Source organism: Schistocerca gregaria, chromosome 1 (assembly GCF_023897955.1).
Source record: "Schistocerca gregaria isolate iqSchGreg1 chromosome 1, iqSchGreg1.2, whole genome shotgun sequence".
Taxonomy (NCBI): domain Eukaryota; kingdom Metazoa; phylum Arthropoda; class Insecta; order Orthoptera; family Acrididae; genus Schistocerca; species Schistocerca gregaria.
Genome location: NC_064920.1, coordinates 710037548 through 710057158, shown reverse-complemented (window position 1 = coordinate 710057158; position 19611 = coordinate 710037548). Strand labels below are relative to the sequence as shown.

At 38.7% G+C, this 19611-nt stretch overlaps 1 protein-coding gene across 1 annotated transcript in view; it reads right to left on the bottom strand.

The window, feature by feature from the left end:
* Positions 1-3442: 3442 nt before the first annotated feature.
* Positions 3443-19611, bottom strand: part of LOC126269432 (inverted formin-2-like) — a 479426-nt gene continuing 463257 nt past the window's right edge. Inside the window, exons 4-16 of the mRNA XM_049973996.1 lie at positions 19349-19554; positions 9093-9208; positions 8681-8840; positions 8377-8540; positions 8160-8239; positions 7315-7985; positions 6733-7046; positions 6497-6613; positions 6260-6400; positions 5991-6169; positions 5327-5436; positions 4987-5162; positions 3443-4634 (exon numbers count right to left, since the gene is read on the bottom strand). Coding sequence (XP_049829953.1) covers positions 4446-4634; positions 4987-5162; positions 5327-5436; positions 5991-6169; positions 6260-6400; positions 6497-6613; positions 6733-7046; positions 7315-7985; positions 8160-8239; positions 8377-8540; positions 8681-8840; positions 9093-9208; positions 19349-19554 — 2623 coding nt within the window. The 3' untranslated portion in view covers positions 3443-4445. The remainder of the gene's footprint in view (positions 4635-4986; positions 5163-5326; positions 5437-5990; positions 6170-6259; positions 6401-6496; positions 6614-6732; positions 7047-7314; positions 7986-8159; positions 8240-8376; positions 8541-8680; positions 8841-9092; positions 9209-19348; positions 19555-19611) is intronic.

Here is a 19611-nt window from a genome sequence, read left to right as displayed (position 1 = left end):
GATGTTGTGAGGGTACAAGATTTTTCAGATATGTTGTAGCCTAAGATTGGAAATAAATAATTTTGTTGAGCGGACATGAAATCTAGTACTGATTTTGAACATAAATGAACAGTCTTTATTGTGTATTTTATTGTTTGCACAAGGTATTCCACCTGGTCTCTGTGCTGTTCCAAGAGAGATGAAGACGTACTTGGAGTCTTGACAGGCAAAGTAGTCAAAGGCGGCAAAGAGTCTTCTGCACCAGCCACACTGTCAAGGGAATACCAATGACCAGAAGTTTATACCAATAAATATTCATTACCCAGAAGGTCTGCTGTAATAAGATACTTATCATCTAATATGCATTTTATTTAAAGGTGAAATAAAAGCCTTAAAAGATCAGAGTTTCCAGTTCCTGGTGTTTAGTAAAAATTAAGTTATTCTGCAGACAAGAAGAATTATTAACAATTCAGAGGCTCACAGACCTGAACATCACAATGAGACAATGTATAAATGAATCCTTGCAATATAGATGAAGATGAGATAGGAGATATGATACTGTGAGAAGAATTTGATAGAGCTCTGATAGATTTATGTTGAAACAGGGCCCTGTGTGTAGATGATATTCCGTCACAGCTACCGATAGTCTTGTGAGACCCAGCCACGAAAAAACTATTCCATCTGATGTACAACATATATGGGACATGCAAAATACTCTATACTTTAAGAAGAATGTAATAACTCCAATTACAAAGAAAGCAGGTGTTGACAGATGTAAGAATTACCGAACTATCAGTTGACTAAGATATGGCTGTAAAACACTACCATGAGTTTTTTTACAGAAGAATGGAAAAACTAGTGGAAGCCAACCTTGAAGAAGATCAGTTTGGATTCCGGAGAACTGTAGAAACACATAAGGCAATCGTGACCCTATGGTTTATCTTAGAAGATAGGTCAAGGAAAGGCAAACCTGTGTTTTTAGCATTAGAGAAAGCTTTTGACAATGTTGACTGGAATACTCTCTTTGAAGTTCTGAAGGTAGCAGGAGAGAAGATACAGGGAGCAAAAGACTATTTACAACTTGTACAGGAATCAGACGGCAGTTATATAGAGCTGAGGGGTATGAAAGTGAAGCAGTGGTTGTTAAGGAAGTGATGAATGTTATTCAATCCGTACATTGAACAAGCAGTAAAGGACCCCAAAGAAAAATTTGGAGTAGGAATTAAAGTTCAAGGAGAAGAAATAAAAACTTTGAGGCTTATCAACAACATTGTAATTCTGTCAGAGACAGTAAAGGACTTGGAAGAACAGTTGACTGGAATGGAAAGAGTCTTGAAAGTAGGATATAAGATGAACATCAACAAAATCAAAACAAGGCTAATTGAATGTAGATGAGTTAAATCAGGTGATTAGGGAATTAGATTAGGAAACAAAATACTTAAAGTATTCTGCAAGTTTTTCAATTTGGAGAGAAAAATAACTGATGATGGCTGATGTTGAGAGGATATAAAATGGAGACTGACAATGGCAAGAAAAGCATTTCTGAAGAACAGAAATTTGTTAATGCTGAACACAGATTTAAATATTAGGAAGTCTCTGCTGAAGGTATCTGTTTCGAAACATGGCTGATAAACAGTGTAGACAAAAGGAGAACAGAAGCTTCCAAAATGTACTGCTACAGAAGAATTTTTAAGATTATATGGCTTGATCGTGCAACTAATGACGAGGTACTGAATAGAACTGGAAAGACAAGAAATTTGTGGCACAATTTGACCAAAAGAAGGGATTGGTTAATGGGACACTTTGAGACATCAAAGGACCACCAGTTTAGTATTGGAGGGAAACGTGTGAGTAAAAAATTATAGAGGGAGGCAAGAGATGTATACAGGAAACAGATTCAGAAGAATGTAGATTGCCGTAGTTGTTCAGGGATGAAGAGGCTCATACAGGATAGAGTACCATGGAGAGCTGCATCAGACCAGTCTTCAGAATGAAGATGACAACAACAACAACAACAACAATAATAATAATAACAATGCAGTGATGGTTACTAATTTATTTCACATGTTTTGAATCTTTTTCAAATTAACATATTCCTTCATTATTGCTCTAAACAATTTTTCCTGCTCCATCACATTTTATTCTTTCAATACACTCAGTTGTTGACACTTACCTGTATTTTTGTGAGATTTTAAATGTTTTATGCAGTTTTGTCTACATCTTCCAAGTTAAGCAGTCTAATAAGATTGTTTAATTTGCTAAATGACATAATTTTGGGCACTAATAAATTAATTTTTGGCACTAATAAATTGCCTCTCATGCACATTAATTAATACCATGACTACTTCAGGTTCCATTTTTATTAACTGCAGCTGTGTTGTTAATAAACCAGAAATTTTCCTCTTTTAACCACCCTTATCATTTTATTCCATAAAACATTTCTCATGGACACACAAAGCATTTTTATTGACTTTGGGAAAGTGAAAATGTGAACAAGTAAACATATTTTGTTAATTTTGTCATTATATTTGTGAAATCTGTATCAACCCATAATCGGTGACATATTTACCCTTCAAAATTTTGAAGCTTTTCCTGCTCCACCCTTACATTACTTTTAAGAAATTTCTTTCTGCATTTAATGTGTTTATTGTTAAATTGTCTGACAGGACTGTAGTTTTCTGTACTGTCTGATTACATGTAAGTCACTAATCTTGTCATATTTTGTATATATTAGAGATACTATTGTTGCCCAGACCTTGCATACAGTAATCTCTACCTCAAAACAATATTTCTTTACTTATGTTTGAGTGATAAAACTGTTGGAATTTTTTTTCATTCTTATGAGTCTTGAAAGTTCTTCATTCTTATGGAGATATGGAGATATTCTTCCCACTTTAAAGTGAATTGTTATATAGTGTCTTTCAACACATAATTTCATAGGAAGTCTTCTGATGATATAGCAACCCAACCATACCATAGATATGTATAAACCGTTCAGCTTGCTGAGCTGTCTGAATCTTTACAATTGCTGATGACACCTCCAGCAAATGGAGGGGAGCCCATATAACAAAACCACCACAGACGCAAATATCAATGATGAACACCTACACTTAATATTTTTGCATTGTATTGTGGTTGTGCAATTCACAATATGAATAAAGCTAAGTTTTATTATTAGCAACAAATATGATTAAGAAGTAGATGAAGTGATAAAATTATTGCTGTCTTTCCTTGACTGATTCCACTGTCCTCAAGGATCTCCTTCATGATGAAATTTGCAGAACATGATATGTATATGAATGAATTTGTACTGAATAAAGTGTTTGTTTACTTTGTTCACATACCTCCAGTAAATGATTCTGTAAAATAACAGGCAGATAAATTATCAAAAATGAGTATTCATCATGGAATTCAAATACAAACAATGAAAGGTATGTTAAATGATATTATGGTGAACTGAGCTTCAGCAGTTATTAATGTGTTGGTATGGTTTTAGCTTATTTTTAATGCAAATTTAATGGTTTGTACATATGTTCCTTCCTTTAATTATCACCAGTTAATGTCAGTTTCTGTAATAGTAACTCCTTTCTAGTTGTCTCTATCTGCTTAGTCAGAATCTTTGTTATTCATTGATTCAGCTAAATTTTGGACAATGAAAACATTTGAAATCATCAAATTGTAGCCAGGTGTAGTAGTTTCCTACTTACTCTGCACTGTAACAAATTTGGTCACTCATACATTCAGTATACTGGAAAACATAAAGTTTTATCACATTTCTTCATATAATGTAAGCTTTCCCATTCCACGTTAACAGAATCTTTCGTCGGTCCTCGGTAGAACAACATTATAATAAATGAAAAGCACCAGTTTGCTAGAATATTGTAGAACAAAAGCAAACTGGTGTTTCCCTTTTCTTTATGTACGCCTTCGTCCATATGAAGATATACATAAAATGACTGGTTACATACACGAAATGCATGCATGTAATAGCAAATTCATATAAGCAAGAGAGGGCTAATTAACTCATCTGGTGGCTTACTTGTTTTGCTAAACGTGCATGTATGGTCCTTTCAGTTGCTGACTTTTATTATATATGTGAATGCATATCAGGACGGAAAATGAATGTGTTTATTTTTTTAAATTTATCTTGAACTAAATCTGTCCATTATCTATCTGAAACATTTAATTGTAAAAAAATATTATATATAAAAGTTATTTACAGCTCATAAAGAAGAAAATGTACAAAATAAATAGGAATTACTGGTTAAACATCACTGTCAGTAGAGGGCTACTTAGCCATCACATTAAATGCATTTTGTCTTAGGTTTAAAGGTAAATACATTTAACTTATATATAACTGAGATTCATTTTCACAGCATCTTTCACAATGATCCTGAGCAAATAACCACTTCACAGTGGCACTTTTAAGTAGATATTACACAACAAAATAATTATAACACTTTGAATTAAGCTTCACTTCGCCGTAATTTGAAATTTCCACTGCAAATGTCCCTCAGAATCCGTTCAACGGCAGCATATTGTCTATCTGGTGAAAATCTTCTCGCTCTGCCTCTACCTCTGCTTCCACTTGTTTTGTTTTGCTCCTTCTCCTCTTGAATTCGCCTTTCTTCTTCTTTCCTTTTCTCTTCATTTTCCTGTTGCAAAAATAAGCATTATCAAAACAGTTATTTATCAGTATCAAAACAGTTATTTATCAGCTTAAATGTAGTAGGGAATTGTTACTTATTACTTAAAATAATGAATAAATATAATGATAATATTAACTCATAACTGAAATGTCAATTATGACAGCATTCAGATATGTCCTATTCCCCAACTATGTGAGACAAATAAACCATGGCTTCAGAAGTAAGATAAATTTTGCACTCTCTTGTTGTTAATGTTGCATAATTTAAGCTTCCCACAAATACTGCCTTTTTACAATCTGAAGTGTATGGGAAGATTTGAATACTAAAGGAACACCCAACTTAATGATCAGAAACTCACCAGTCGAGCTCTCTCAATTATATTAAAAAAGTCAGCAAACAAACTGAAACATTCTTCAGGCTGAAATTTCTTTGGATCTTCACAGAAATGTTTAGCTAAAGCATTGGAACAACCTTTCACCTTTTCCATAGCCTGCTGAAGTTCATTACTACATTTCAAAGCCGACTTCAAGAAATCTGTGAATAAATGAGCAAAACAGATGTTAACAACAGCAGTCACAAGTTACGAAGTGAAAGTGAAATGTAGTTAGATTTTATATCATTACAGAAAATTGTGGAAGGAGGAATATTTATTCTCAGAACATAATTATTTAAATGTATAGTAACTGGTATGTTAATACCTTTGAATTCTGACCGGATTCCACTTTTATCTTTCTTCAGCTGCGATTCAACATGTTTGACATCACTGGTAACTTTCATTACTTCTTCCTGAAGCAACTCCAATGATATCCTGTAACAATATGGACAACTTTCAGTCCACACATTTTATTGGAAACAAACGTGATTCAATTTTTATAAGCACAATGGTTTTATGTATGTGCAATCATGGCAGATATGGTGCGAAGTCTCTAGAGCACTAGGGTATCTTGAAACACTGAATAAAGTCTAAATATTTATAGATATATAAGATGTGGGGGAGCTAAATACAAGAAGAACTTTTGGCAAATGTAGAGGACAACCACCAGACCATGGGGATAATGCAGTCCGACAAGATTGGCAGTACTCAGGTGAAAATATGAATTGAAATTGGGGAAAATGTGTAAAAAAGACAAAGCGGATTTCAAATACATGAAACTGCTAATGTGAACACAGTCAAAAACAAACATATACATAGCAAGATTTAAACATTGTTAAGTCATAGGCATGTTTAAGCATTTAATGCTCTTCTATGTACTTGAATTAGTTAGAAAATCAGTTTTCTAAGCAAGTTTCTTATCAGAGTTAGATAGCCTCATACATTTCCAATAAATATTGATCTACACATTGTGACTATCAAACTCTTACCTTGCTATTTCTTTCATGTTGCTCATCTCTTCTGTGAATTGTAATATTTCCTTATTGTTAGCTTCCGCAACTTCTACCACATAGTGCAAGAATGTCAGTCTTGGTTTGTTTGCTTTTATTTCTAAGAGCTTTGGTAGTGTGCTGAGTGTAAAACCTGCTGCATTGCCTGCATAGCTTCCCTGAAACAAACAAACAATACATTGCAAAATATTACTTCGCCCATTGTGTTAGATTACTTCTTAGAGAAACATTATATGATGAATACTTACAGCATTTATGTAATTTCCAAGTTGAAGTACTAATGCTAGAAATTGTTTCAAATGTTCATTAGTCATCAGTTTATTGCATGCATCTGCAACAGCCTCTAGTTGTTCTTTCAGTTCACATGTTCTTGAAGGAAACTCTTCTTTCTGCAAATTAATTGATGCACTGAAGTGAGTCAGGATTTATTATTTTTATTTTGTCAACAATCTCACATCATGATGGAAACATGATTTTTTACTTACAAGTAACATTGCCCTAACTCTAAGGGCAAATGAAGGTACTTCTGATAGCTGTAGATAAAATTTCTCTGCTTCTCCTAAACGGTCCAAATCTCCAGAATAGGATCTGACTGAAGTCAACTGTAACAGGTAAGACAACCTATTAGTTGAATTATAATTTGTGAGCCCCGTGTAATTGTATCTATTTTACTGTAATTTGGATTAATAACTGATCTAAAATTAAAACTGTCATATATTACCTCTTTTTCTGTGGGAAGTAGTGGCAAGAGAGCTCTTAGCTTCTCAGTGCCTATATCATTTCCTTTGAGGTTCTTTATAGCTTCTATGACTGCTTTTCCTCCTGATTTGAACTGTTTTAGATAAATGTTTACTGCCAAATCACGCTTAGTTTCCAGTAAAGTAATCTTGGGATTTATTGGTGATGGAAGTGTTCCTGGAGAAGACTTTGGACGTTTCACATTGGCTGTTTTCTGACAGAACAACTCTTCCATTTGCTTGAAATCAACTGTAAGATTGGTTGCTTTGCTCTGCATTTCTGTCCATACTGATTCACCTGCAAATAATTAGACTTCTTGTAGGGTGTTTGTTGGCAGTAAATGATCAAAAAGTTTATTTTTATTCACAAAAGGCAAATAAAATCTTCGTACATCTTGCTGTCAATGCCATTTTTTTACCACAGAATTTACAGAAAAAAATCTTAATATTGTCTGTGCTTTCTGTATTTATTTAAACGCTAACAAATTATATACTGCCATGTATTTATTGTAACTGTAACAAATTATATTCTACCATGAAATGAATAAAATCATTATCTTACTTACCTATGACAGAGCTTGGGAGTTTTGTCCAGTTTAGGGTTCTCATCTTCCGCCTGGGCAAAGGTAGCGTGTTACACTTGTCTTTGACTGGTGTCCAAAAATTTGCAGAATCTGTTAAATCTGCTGGGAGTGAATGTCTTGTTGGACAAGTGAGGTAGCCAGATGTGACCCGACGTGACACTGGGGTTTCAAAGTTGTTGTTATTGGGAATTGGAGGAGGTGGAGGAACTTCTTGCTCAGAATTAGATTCTGCAAATGGTGATGGTGGTGGAAGACCTGAGACTGATGGAATCACTGGATTGAGAGCAAGAGATGGCATTGGTGGTGGTGGTGGTGGTGGTGGTGGTGGTGGTGGTGGTGGTGGAGGGGGTGGAGGTGGCGGAGGTGCTGATACTGATCCTGCTGGTTCTGTTGATGACAGTTGCTGCTGTGTGGCCTGATCACTGAGTTGTACTGCTTCTCTAACATTGTCTAACTCAGTCTGAGTAGCCACTGTGCATGTCTCACGGATATCTTCTGACCGTGGCACATTAATACTCCAGCACCTCCGAACACGTCTTTTATAATTTTGTTGAGCCATAACACTGTTGCTGTGTACTGGTTTTTTATAGAAAGAAAATCCAGGTGTTATAGCTTCAGACGAAAGTGCCTCAAGAGCTTCCCACACATTGTCCCTGAAATAATATAAATTACTTTAGTGTCATACTGTTGGTAGTTTATGATATGCTGTGTGCACATTTCAATGAGTTAGAGCAAGCTTTCAGTATCTGCATGCATAATCAAGCTTATTATATCTCATCCAATATGTAGAGACTTTCAGTTGTAAAGTATAAGCTCTGATAACTTACGCATTTGGGTTTGTCGGATCTAGCTGTGCAAGGTTTTGTAGCATGGAGTAGAACCAGACAGCCTGTGGTCTGTCTGCTATCTGTTGGAAGATGCATAAAGATTACTAATAATTATTCTAATTGTTTTACAACACAGTGTCTTATATTGCCATTATATATATATATATATATATATATATATATATATATATATATATATATATATATATATAGTTACCTTTTTGAATATAGTTTCAAACAATTGGTGATGAGTAAGCTGTTCTGTTGATTCTAATTCCAACTCATCTTTGTGTTGGTGGTTAGTGAAAGCTGAAACTTGGATCTGCAACTCTTTATCATCAATTGCACGTAGTGAACTCAGTATGGGTCCAAGACCAAGACCTATGAATATAAAACATGTATTTTAGATGTAACATTTTCTATTACAAAATCACAAATAAGGTAGAGCTAGTCAATTTTCTTCCAAATTTTGCAGAAATACATCAAATGCCACAATAAGGTATGAATGGATAATTACTTACCAAGGAATTCATTTCTGACACGTACACGTTTCTGCAAGTTATTGCAGCACAGAGTGAGGCAGTTGATGAATGACAGAAGTCTGGTCTGATATGCGACATTTTCTGTGTTACGAAGTTCATTCATTATTATATCAAATCTGTAGCGTTGTCCACGTGTAACCTATTCAAAGGAAAAATTATTTAGGATGAGTCATAAAATGATGCATGTATTAAGCAGTATAAGAATGTTATGTTCTAGTAACTTCTTGATTTAATCCCAAAAGATACATAATTAAAGAACATTTTAAAAAAAAAATATGTTTTATGTACTTTGTGGACACTATCTGCAAACTGCAATTATGCAACTAGTGATGGAACTGCTCTCCGACCTTGCATTTAGTCAGTGCTTGCATGGAAGAACAAGAATATTTACCTTTAAATGCTGTAGAGCATCAAGAGCCATTGCATGTCCTTTTGAAGAATACATGCATACAGCACAGAGAAGTTCATAAACTTGCATCTTCACTGTGATATTCTGAGACTCCAGTGCTGTAAAATTAAGAGAAATGATGTTGAATTCATTGTAAGACCAAATAATACAAAAGATTAAGATAAAAATAATGAAATATGCAAGCATTGTGAGAAACTACTTGGGAGTATAAGTATCATAGGTATTTTATTAACTCAAGAGCAATTATTGTCATGTGGTGATTTAACTGAAACTAAATCTCTCTTCTACACTGTAGTTATTCAACTGAATGTCAATATTTGTCCCCTTTGCCATATGTGTAGGTAGCAGTGAATGGAAATTTTAGACATTTAACTGGTTCCCTAAATGCTAAAAATGTGTTAGCTATTACCCTCTTCATTATATGACACAAAAAAATACTAGTTAGTAGTGTGCGACTATTGAGTTCGTAGGAAATCAGTGGCAAAGTGCCACACTAAACTCCAAAGGTCTCAGGTTTGTTGATGCCTAATATGCCAAGTTGCATTTTAGTTTGGAACCCATGTTAAACTTTAGATTCCCTTGTAACTGCCTGGGTAAGACAGTTTAAAGCTCAGAGGAAAGCAGCACATACCACCTCCAACAGGATCATGCCTAGCAAAGTACAGTAGTGTTCAAAACAATCTTCAAATTGATGACTATTTTATTTACTTTATTTAGGTAAAATGAAGTTACTCTTGACTGCTGTCAGAAGGTTCCACATCTGTACTGCCTGTCAGTGTGCACCTGACTCATAAGTAGGCACGAACACTTAGCATTGTGTATGTTGTAAGGCGTATCAGAACTTCCAGTAACTAAAAAGGTATAGCTGACTAATCTTTTAACTGATTCTTTTTGTTATTATGAAAATAGTCAAATCGCATGTCTCTTAAATGAACACTGAAATCCACTAACAAAAGTAACGTTAATAAAATGTTAATGCATTCATACAAAAGTAACGTTATTTGTACCCCTCCTCAGGAAAGAACTAATTAATTTATAGCAAGGGACGAGAAAGAGGAATAAGAACATGTAAACAAATACATATAGGACTCTAGAAAGAGACCCCACAGCTGTATTGTAGTGCAAAATATTAACTACATGTGCCTTGTGTTCTGCAAAATGTGCCTCTTGGCACTCTTAATTAGTGCACAAGGAAGGCAGCAGTGTACATTTTCATATGAGTTTTCCCCATTTCTATCATTGTTCTCTCAGGACTCTCTTGGAAATTATACTATTGAGATTATTAGAGGACATCAAGTCAAAATATTGAAAGTTGCTCTTTGTGACGTGCACAAAACCTTTACCATACCTTAGAGGTTTATTCTTCCTTCAGTAACGAAATTGTACCAATCATCTTCCTGTGGTCTGTGCATTTGTTCTACCTTCTTATTTAATGTTGTTTCAAATAGAATACTCTAACTTTGAAGTCATGTAGGTAAAAAGATCTGAAGGGCTATCTAGCACATATATTTTAGACCCTTCTTTGTTGGCACTTCCAAGGAATGACATTTATGCTAATACTGTATCAAGGCTTGTTCTAGGTCTTTAATGACAAGACTGGAATGTAATTGGTGCAGTTACGTATTAGTAACTGAACCATCGGTCACCTGAAGCAATTTTGGAAAAACCCAAATAAGAATGGACGTAAGATTACGTATGCCCTACTTCACATCAGTTCAAGTCCAGTGCCCTAAAAACTGTGCAAGCTAAATAAGTACAGGTATAGGATTATTTGTATCCTACTCCACTTGTAATCCAGTCCAGTGCCCTGAAAACTGTGCGGCCTCAGCAAATATTTCCACAGGGGTCACTTTCCTGAATAGGGCACACTATTGGCAGATTGTGATTTGGCCAGATGATAAAATAATTCTGTGCAAAAATCAAGAGTCTGCACTAGAGCTCTGGTCTGGCACTCAATTTCAATGGCATATCACGATCTAGAATGCTTTCCCATTCTCCCAGTAAACCACCATTTGGCGTTTGTCTTGTTCGATGAAATGATTATGTATTTTTTCCATTCTAACTGTCTAGAATTTTGTTCAAGCCACCATACTTGACACTGATGTTGACAACAAGTAACTATTAACAAAATAGCAATCACAATCTGCCTTAGCCTATTTGCAGGTCCCTTGCCATTCATTACACAATAAGACTGTGATAGTTTAAGTTTTCCCGGTTTTGTAAAAAATATTTTGTGTGTCTCATCACTGTACATATTAAAGCTGTAGCAGGATGGACTACTGCAATGAGCCCTTATGGAATCGCACAAACATCTGGGAGATAAAATTTGCAGGGTACCGATATATGAAGTGAGGTTCAGTTGAAAGCAAAGCCAATAGCAGTCTACGAGCTATTGGCAAAATACTGGGAAACCCTTGATCTGTTCGCAAAATATATTGTTTATATGGATTATACTGAAATACTGATGAAGTTGACAGATCGGTGTCATATGTAGTCAAGAGGAACACTGAAAATATACAGTGAGGGAAAGGATGAAGAATGAGGGTTTAATGTCCAGCCAATATTGAACTCGTTACGGGCAGAGCACAAGCTCGGGTCATTTCGAGGTTGAGGATGGAAATTGGCAATGCCATTTGAAAGGGACCATCCCGGCACTTGCCTGGAATGATGTAAAGAAAATCGTGAACAACTAAAATGTGGATCACTGGGTGTGGATTTGAACCGTCACCCCCCGAATGTGAGTCCAGTACGTTAGCTACGGTGCCACTTCACTCAGTAGCGTGTACAAAGAAGAGCAGCGTGCACGATTACATATTACCTTGAGAGGGGGGGGGGGGGGGGCGAGAACCACTGAAGTATACTCATCTATGAGGCAGATGCTAATACATAGCAGAAAATGCCAAGAACTAGTTTTCTGGGAAGTCTCTACGAAATTTGATTCTTGTTTTGAGTGTAGTGATACGCGTTGACCACTAAAAACTTGCATACAAGTATATAACAAGTCATTTTGTACTCCCATCAGTGAGTGGAGTGAAATCATTCGCTTATACATCATGGGACGACACAAAGTGGCTAGCTGATACATGTTGTTGTTGTGGTCTTCAGTCCTGAGACTGGTTTGATGCAGCTCTCCGTCCTACTCTATCCTGTGCAAGCTGCTTCATCTCCCAGTACCTACTGCTGTGTAGTCATCTCTTTGTCCCCCTCTACGATTTTTACCCTCCACGCTGACCTCCAGTACTAAATTGGTGATCCCTTGATGCCTCAGAACATGTCCTACCAACTGATCCCTTCTTCTAGTCAAGTTGTGCCACAAACTTCTCTTCTCCAAAATCCTATTCAATACCCCTCATTAGTTACGTGATCTACCCACCTAATCTTCAACATTCTTTTGTAGCACCACATTTCGAAAGCTTCTATTCTCTTCTTGTCCAAACTATTTATTGTCCATGTTTCACTTCCATATATGGCTACACTCCATACAAATACTTTCAGAAACGACTTCCTGACAATTAAATCTATACTCGATGTTAAAAAATTTCTCTTCTTCAGAAATGCTTTCCTTGCCATTGCCAGTCTACATTTTATATGCTCTCTACTTCGTCAATCATCTGTTATTTTGTTCCCCAAATAGCAATACTCCTTTACTACTTTAAGTGTCTCATTTGCTAATCTAATTCTCTCAGCATCACCCGACTTAATTCGACTACATTCCATTATCCTCGTTTTGCTTTTGTTGTTGTTCATCTTATATTCTCCTTTCAAGACACTTCTCCATAGATTTTAACACCTACTCCGAATTTTTCTTTTCTTTCCTTTACTGCTTGCTCAATATACAGATTGAACAGCATCGGGGAGAGGCTACAACCCTGTCTCACTACCTTGCCAACCACTGCTTCCCTTTCATGTCCCTCGACTCTTATGACTGCCATCTGGTTTCTGTACAAATTGTAAATAGCCTTTCGCTCCCTGTATTTTACCCCTGCCACCTGTAGAATTTGAAAAAGAGTATTCCAGTCAATATTGTCAAAAGCTCTCTCTAAGTCTACAAATGCTAGAAACGTAGGTTTGCCTTACCTTAATCTTTCTTCTAAGATAAGTCGTAGGGTCAGTATTGCGTCACGTGTTCCTGATATAATCGTGTGCCAAATGTGTGACTTAAATGAATGTCTTACACAGTCTCCGTCGTCGTACCTATATGCCACTAGCATTACGTCTAACATTCATATCCGCCTCCGGTAGCTGAGTGGTCAGCGCGACAGAATGTCATTCGTAAGGGCCCGGGCTCGACTCCTGGCTGGGTCGGAGATTTTCTGCACTCAGGGACTGGGTGTTGTGTTGTCCTAATCATCATCTTTTCATCCCCATCGACGAGCAAGTCGACGAAGTGGCGTCCAAACGAAAGACTTGTACCCGGCGAACGGTCTACCCGACGGGAGGCCCTAGTCACACGACATTTATTTAATCTAACATTCATTACCGCATTAACGAAGGACTCCGAGAAAAGTCAAAAGATAGCCACAAAATACGCGGAACATTGTTCACATCCACAAGGGTTCCCTGGATCAGTAACGCTCACTTCGAACGGGATCCGTTCCCGCTGTTCGGTCGCACACACGCTCTTCTACCGGCCTGGCGGGCGCGGCAAACTGCGGGGCGTTTTACCTTGAGGGCTGCAGCCATCCCTGGCCATCCTCCTGAGGTGCGTCGCGCTGAGCGCCAGACGGCAGAGCATAGCCGGCCGGCAGTCCATGGTCTGGTGCGAGGGTGCGCTGCTGCACGCGCCGCGGCCCAACACGGACTGGAGCCCGCAGCGGTGGCCGGCCGCCGCGCCGCCAGCCACGGGACCCTCCCCCACCACTCCACCAGCAGCCCCTCGACTTCCTGAGCTTCGCGGTACGCACGCACGCGAATCGTTTTGACGCGTGAGTAATAGTACGGCAGGAGTGAATTCACACGATGTTGTGATTCTTCAGTTTCTCCCGGCGTATTTGTTGCTCGAACAGTCCACGGGCATACTGCCGGTTCATAGTGTCTAACGAGCACAATATTTCGGAGATCAGACATGTCGCCATCGTCAGGTGCGCTGACGAACTGAGCTCCTGAGGGCGGGGGGCCGTCCTTAATCCTGACGATGGCGACACGTCTGATCGCCGAAACATTGTGCCGGTTGGACACTATGAACCGGCAGTATACCCGTGGACTGTTCGAGTTACACGATGTTGTTCAGCATGTGGGTTCATTACAGCGTTGACGCATCCAATGGCCAGTGGATCTTCATAGTTTGCACGAATGAGAATTCTTTGCACCGTGCACTGATTTCTCCATGCTTAATTACGGGGCTAAACCAAACTCTATCTACTAGCTAAGTTAGACGAACGATTTTCAATGCTGTCGCTCGTACCCCAGTCACAAATATGAGAGACAGTAGCTGTGCAATAAACTGCCACGAACAGGAAGAACTCTGCCTCTAGATAAATTTAAGCAGGTATTAGAGACTTGGATTAAAACGAAAGCATACTTTCAGTTGAATTCTACCAAAGTAATTAGGGTACCATTAATTAGAGTACCATTAATATAAATAGCTAGTAAATGCCTCTAGTTCAAAGAAAAGTCTACTATCTGTTGTTTACTTGCTCTATGATATGTAGATATATATCGCGCAGTTGTAAAGGAAGAATGGTATGCTTGTACGTATACAAGGTGATTCCGTGACGATGATACAAACTTTTAGGGGTGATGGAAAAGGGTAAATGTATCAATTTCAGGCAAAAACAACCTGATTCCGAAACGATCGAGTCGAAAATCATTCCGATACCACTGACAGTCGAATACATGTTCCTTACTGTTGCTGCTAAGATTGTAGCGTAGGCAGCTTTCAGTGGTGGTAGTGTGAACCAAAACAAGAAACAAAAAGGCCACCAAACATGCACTGTGAAATGCAGACCTTAAGACTTATGAACACTTTCCCACCTTCCGATACTGTGGAATACGTATCTCTTCTACTGCAAGCTCTTTGTTTCGATATTTTAAAGTGCTTATACCTCTTAAGGTACGCATTTTAGAGCTCATATTTACTGGACTTTTTTCCCTTGTTTTAGTCCATAGTACTACCTCTGAAAGTGGCCTACCCAATATCTTAGCAACAACAATATTGGTCTGCTGCCACGGTCGCAGTTTCGAATCCTGCCTCGGGCATGGATGTCCTTAGGTTACTTAGGTTTAAGTAGTTTTAAATCTAGGGGACTGATGACCTCAGATGTTAAGTCCCATAGTGCTTAGAGCCATTAGAACAATATTGGTACATGCATTCCATTGTTAGAGGTATCAGAACAATTTTCGTTATAACTTTCGACTCGGTAGTTTCCAGACCAGAATCTATTATCCCCAGATTGATACATTTACCTTTCTCCATCATTCCCAAAAGTCTGTAATACCATCACGGCATCACCCCGTATACGTGTAATAAGAATCGTTTTTAAATATATGTATTTGTCTGTAAATGTACTTGTGTAAGCATTGGCGAAGCAGACTGCATGGAAAACATGTTGAAAAGCTTATAAGGAATCTGTTCTATTCGAACTGTGTGTCTTTCTCACCAAGAGAAAGTTTTATTTCTGTAAAACGTAACTGCAGGCATGTAGTTTGTGTGGTTCTGTTATACTAACAACGTCTTTTGTAAGATAGCTGTAATTTTGGCGTACGAAAAGTAAGCTGCCGTTCCAAGATGGAGTAGGCCAAACACTAGCTGTGAAATCATAGCGGCTACTTCCAAATAGTAGTAGTTTAGTTCCAGTCTTTTTTCTCGTTGGCATGAACGTAAAAAATGTGAACGATCTCTGAAATAAAACGTTTCCAGACATGCGACGCGTCGTCGTGCTATTTAGAACCAACATTCCGTCCAGTGTTCCAGGTGTAGATCACCGCGATGAATGCCACGTGCAACAGTCATTGAAACGTGACTCACCGATTTCCGTTGTCGAGGTGAGGTCATGTTTGCGTGTGAAACCAGTGTAGGTAACTTTTACGATGTTATGATAAAAGCACTACGACAACTAAAGAGAAAGGGATGTAATGTTTAAGGTACGAGAATCGTATTCGAGTGTGCCTAGTTCAGATCCCCTCCCGAGTAAGGGATACTGCAGAATCTACTTCTTTCTCCATTTTTTCCTATCCTAGCTAGCGCTCCATCTCAATGAACCTCGTCATTTACTACAACGTTATCGGAGTCTATTTCCTCCTGAAAATGGCGAGGGATCCCATGCGTAAATATCCCGAAATGTAGTGCTTTTGGTACCCTTCAATCAACAGAAACACGAGCCAGGAAATCCCGGAATGCGTTTTAGATATTAGATATTGCACTGACTTCAAGTCTTCTAAGTGCAATTATCCTTTTTTGTGGGGCTCTGTTACCACGTCAACACAACAGTTATGGGGGAAGATGAGTGTGTGGCGCGTTTCACTATTTTAGAGGAAATACTGTTCTGGTTGTCGGGTAGCCGCACCATATTTATTGATTCTGAACTAAAATAGATTACTAGGCGACATTATCTGAACTATATAATCGTATCATTAAGTACACGTTGACAAAGAATTATTTGAATGCAAGTCAAATTGGAAAAATGTCGCCGAAATTAACGGGAGAAGTGAAATAAACCTGCCATAGAACTGTGCAAACCTAAGCTTTTATAACCATAAAATTGTACAATTATCGAATATGCAACGGTTCAGGCCAATAATCGTTATGTCAGCGTCGTTTCTGCCGTTTCATATTTGTCCTTTGTCGCTGTACCGTGTTCAACCGTAATTTTAAGAATAAAATCTGGTAACGATTTAAAAAAAATGTAAATAACTGTCGTGATTATTCAATTACTCACTGATACTGAATTCATTGATTAAAATTGTTACCTACAACACATGTTATCGACATAGACGCCGTAAGCCTAATGGACTAGCTTCAGGCTTTGCCGAGTGACATCACCGCAGACGGTGCGCTCGTTAGATGAAAAAAGTAGTAGATATACAGCGTCAGTCTGGAGGAAAGGAATATGCCTTAAGGTGTGATAGCATCACTAATGCTCAACAAAAAATTTCATATGGACATGTGCTCTATTCCGATTGTTTTCCGAGATAGAATACATTTAACATCTACAAATATTTTCTGCATCATCCGAAAATTGTCATTGTCTATAGTGTAAAACGGTAGTGTAGAGGAATCTGAGACTAACTATTTGATACAGATGACTTGTGGTCTATGAAATCTGGAAACTACCTCACATTGACCCACGAAAACTGCCTCAGCTACAGCGCATGTGGGTCGTGCAAGATTTTTAATGCTCTGGCGCTCACTTCGCGCAAGCTATTAGTCTTAGAGCAAAAGTGAACTGGGCCTTTTTGTAGGAAATTTAATGTAGTTCGGTTTTGTATTGCGACACGTTTTCGCTGGAGGCTTCGGTTTTAGAATTATTCAAGAAAAACGTACGGGAGCTGTATTACAAACGTTGTATCACGTACATCATTCGGAATAGGGCGTACTTCGATACGAAGTGCTTTGTTCAGAATCACTAACACTATCGTTCCTCAAAGCGTGTACCTTTCCTCCTGAAATCTTCTTCCACTTTCTGTTCTATTCGAGGTTCATATGTTTGTATAAGCCTGAGCTCCCCTAATTCTAACGTCGTACTTATTGCGTTACTCGTAAATGTTGGAAGCTACCCTTCCTTTCTGAACCCGGGTTCTCGTGGGTTACGGAAAGAGTTTCTCCCAAAACTAACACCACCTTAATTTCGTGGCGCTGACTGCAAGAACAATTGTTAGGTTGGTCCGTAGGACCGTAGCGTCTTTGTTTTACATGTTGGTATTTAGGTTACTATTGGTTTATTTTTCGATTGACATTTTTTATTTGTAGTTCACTATTGCTATACGAGTTTACATATTGTCATTTGGAGACAGTAAGTGGAGCTGTAGACGCTAGAAAATGGAGTGTCAAGTAGAGACAGCGGAATAAAAATGGTTCAAATAACTCTGAGGACTACGGAACTTAACTTCTGAGGTCATCAGTCCTCTAGAACTTAGAACTACTTAAACCTAACTAACCTAAGGACATCACACACATCCATGGCCGAGGCAGGATTCGAACCTACGACCGTAGCGGTCGCGCTGTTCCAGACTGTAGCGCCTAGAACCGCTCGGCCACCCCGACCGGCAAAGCGGAATATTTCCGACATACTCTTTTGTATCAGTTCAATAGAGGGGTTACAGCAGAAAGGACAGGCAGAAACCATTCCGCCGTGTATGGGGAGGACAGAGCACGGCATGAAAATGGTTTCTCGTTTTAAGGAGGATCGTTTTCACATTACTGACTCTCTACGTCCAGGAAGACCTCCGGGTTATGATGAAGATCTTTTTTTTTTGGCATTAATCCCGTCAGTATTGTCTAGAACTGGCAAAAGTGATGAACAATGACCATTCCGCAAGAGTGCGGCATTTGCATGCAACGAGGAAGGTTCAAAAATCGAGTTTGTGGGCACCGCATGCTCTTAAGCCAAAATTACGGAAACCAGCCGGTGCCCGTTTGTGCATCTCCTCTTGCTCGTCATCAATTGGCTCATGAACAACATCGACCATTCATATATCCCTTATCATAAGTGGTGGCTAGAAATGGTGTATTGTTGCTAACATAGGAAAAAGAAAGGAATGGTTGAGCCTAAAAAAAGCAGCAACTCCTCGACCAAAACCTGCGCGCATCCACAAAAGATAATGCTACGTATCAGGTGGAACAGGGACGGTGTGGTGTATTACGATTTGCTTCCCTGAGGTGCAACCATCACTGCTGACATTTATTGTTAACAACTGAGACCACTTGCAGATTCAGTCTATGCAGGAGTTGGGTTGGGAAGTCATTCCGCACGCACCTTATTCGACTGATCTTGCGCCCTGAGATTTTCACCTTTTCGAACAACCTTCGAGGAACTTCCATTCCGGATGGAAATTCGCTCCGAACATGGCTCGACGAGTTCTCTGCCCCAAAACCACGTGATTTCTGCAGTTTTTGAATCGAGAAGTTATCACAGCGTTGACAGACTGTCGTAAACAGTGAAGGTGAATATATTATCGATGACTGAAGTGTCTGTCATTTGTGTCTGTTGTGTTTATTAAACGTATGGAGGAACACTACGAACGTATGCCCCAAAGTAATACACAGGAGTAAATGTAAATACTGGTGAGTGGAGACTCACCGGCGGCGAGCTGGCGCACGTAGTCGCGGCGGTCGATGATGTACTGCAGGCCGGTGTCGGAGCTGATGGCGGCGCGAATGCACTGCACGCACTGTGCCTGCGTGAGCGCGTCGCTGACGGACAGCGAGCGCTGGCCGCACTGCAGCTCCAGGCTGTGCAGCAGCAGTCCCAGCCCGTCGCGGTCCAGGAATTCCAGCAGCCACTGTCTGCAACACGCCGACGCGCCACCTGCTTCACTCACTGATTTAAGCCGCCGCTGACGA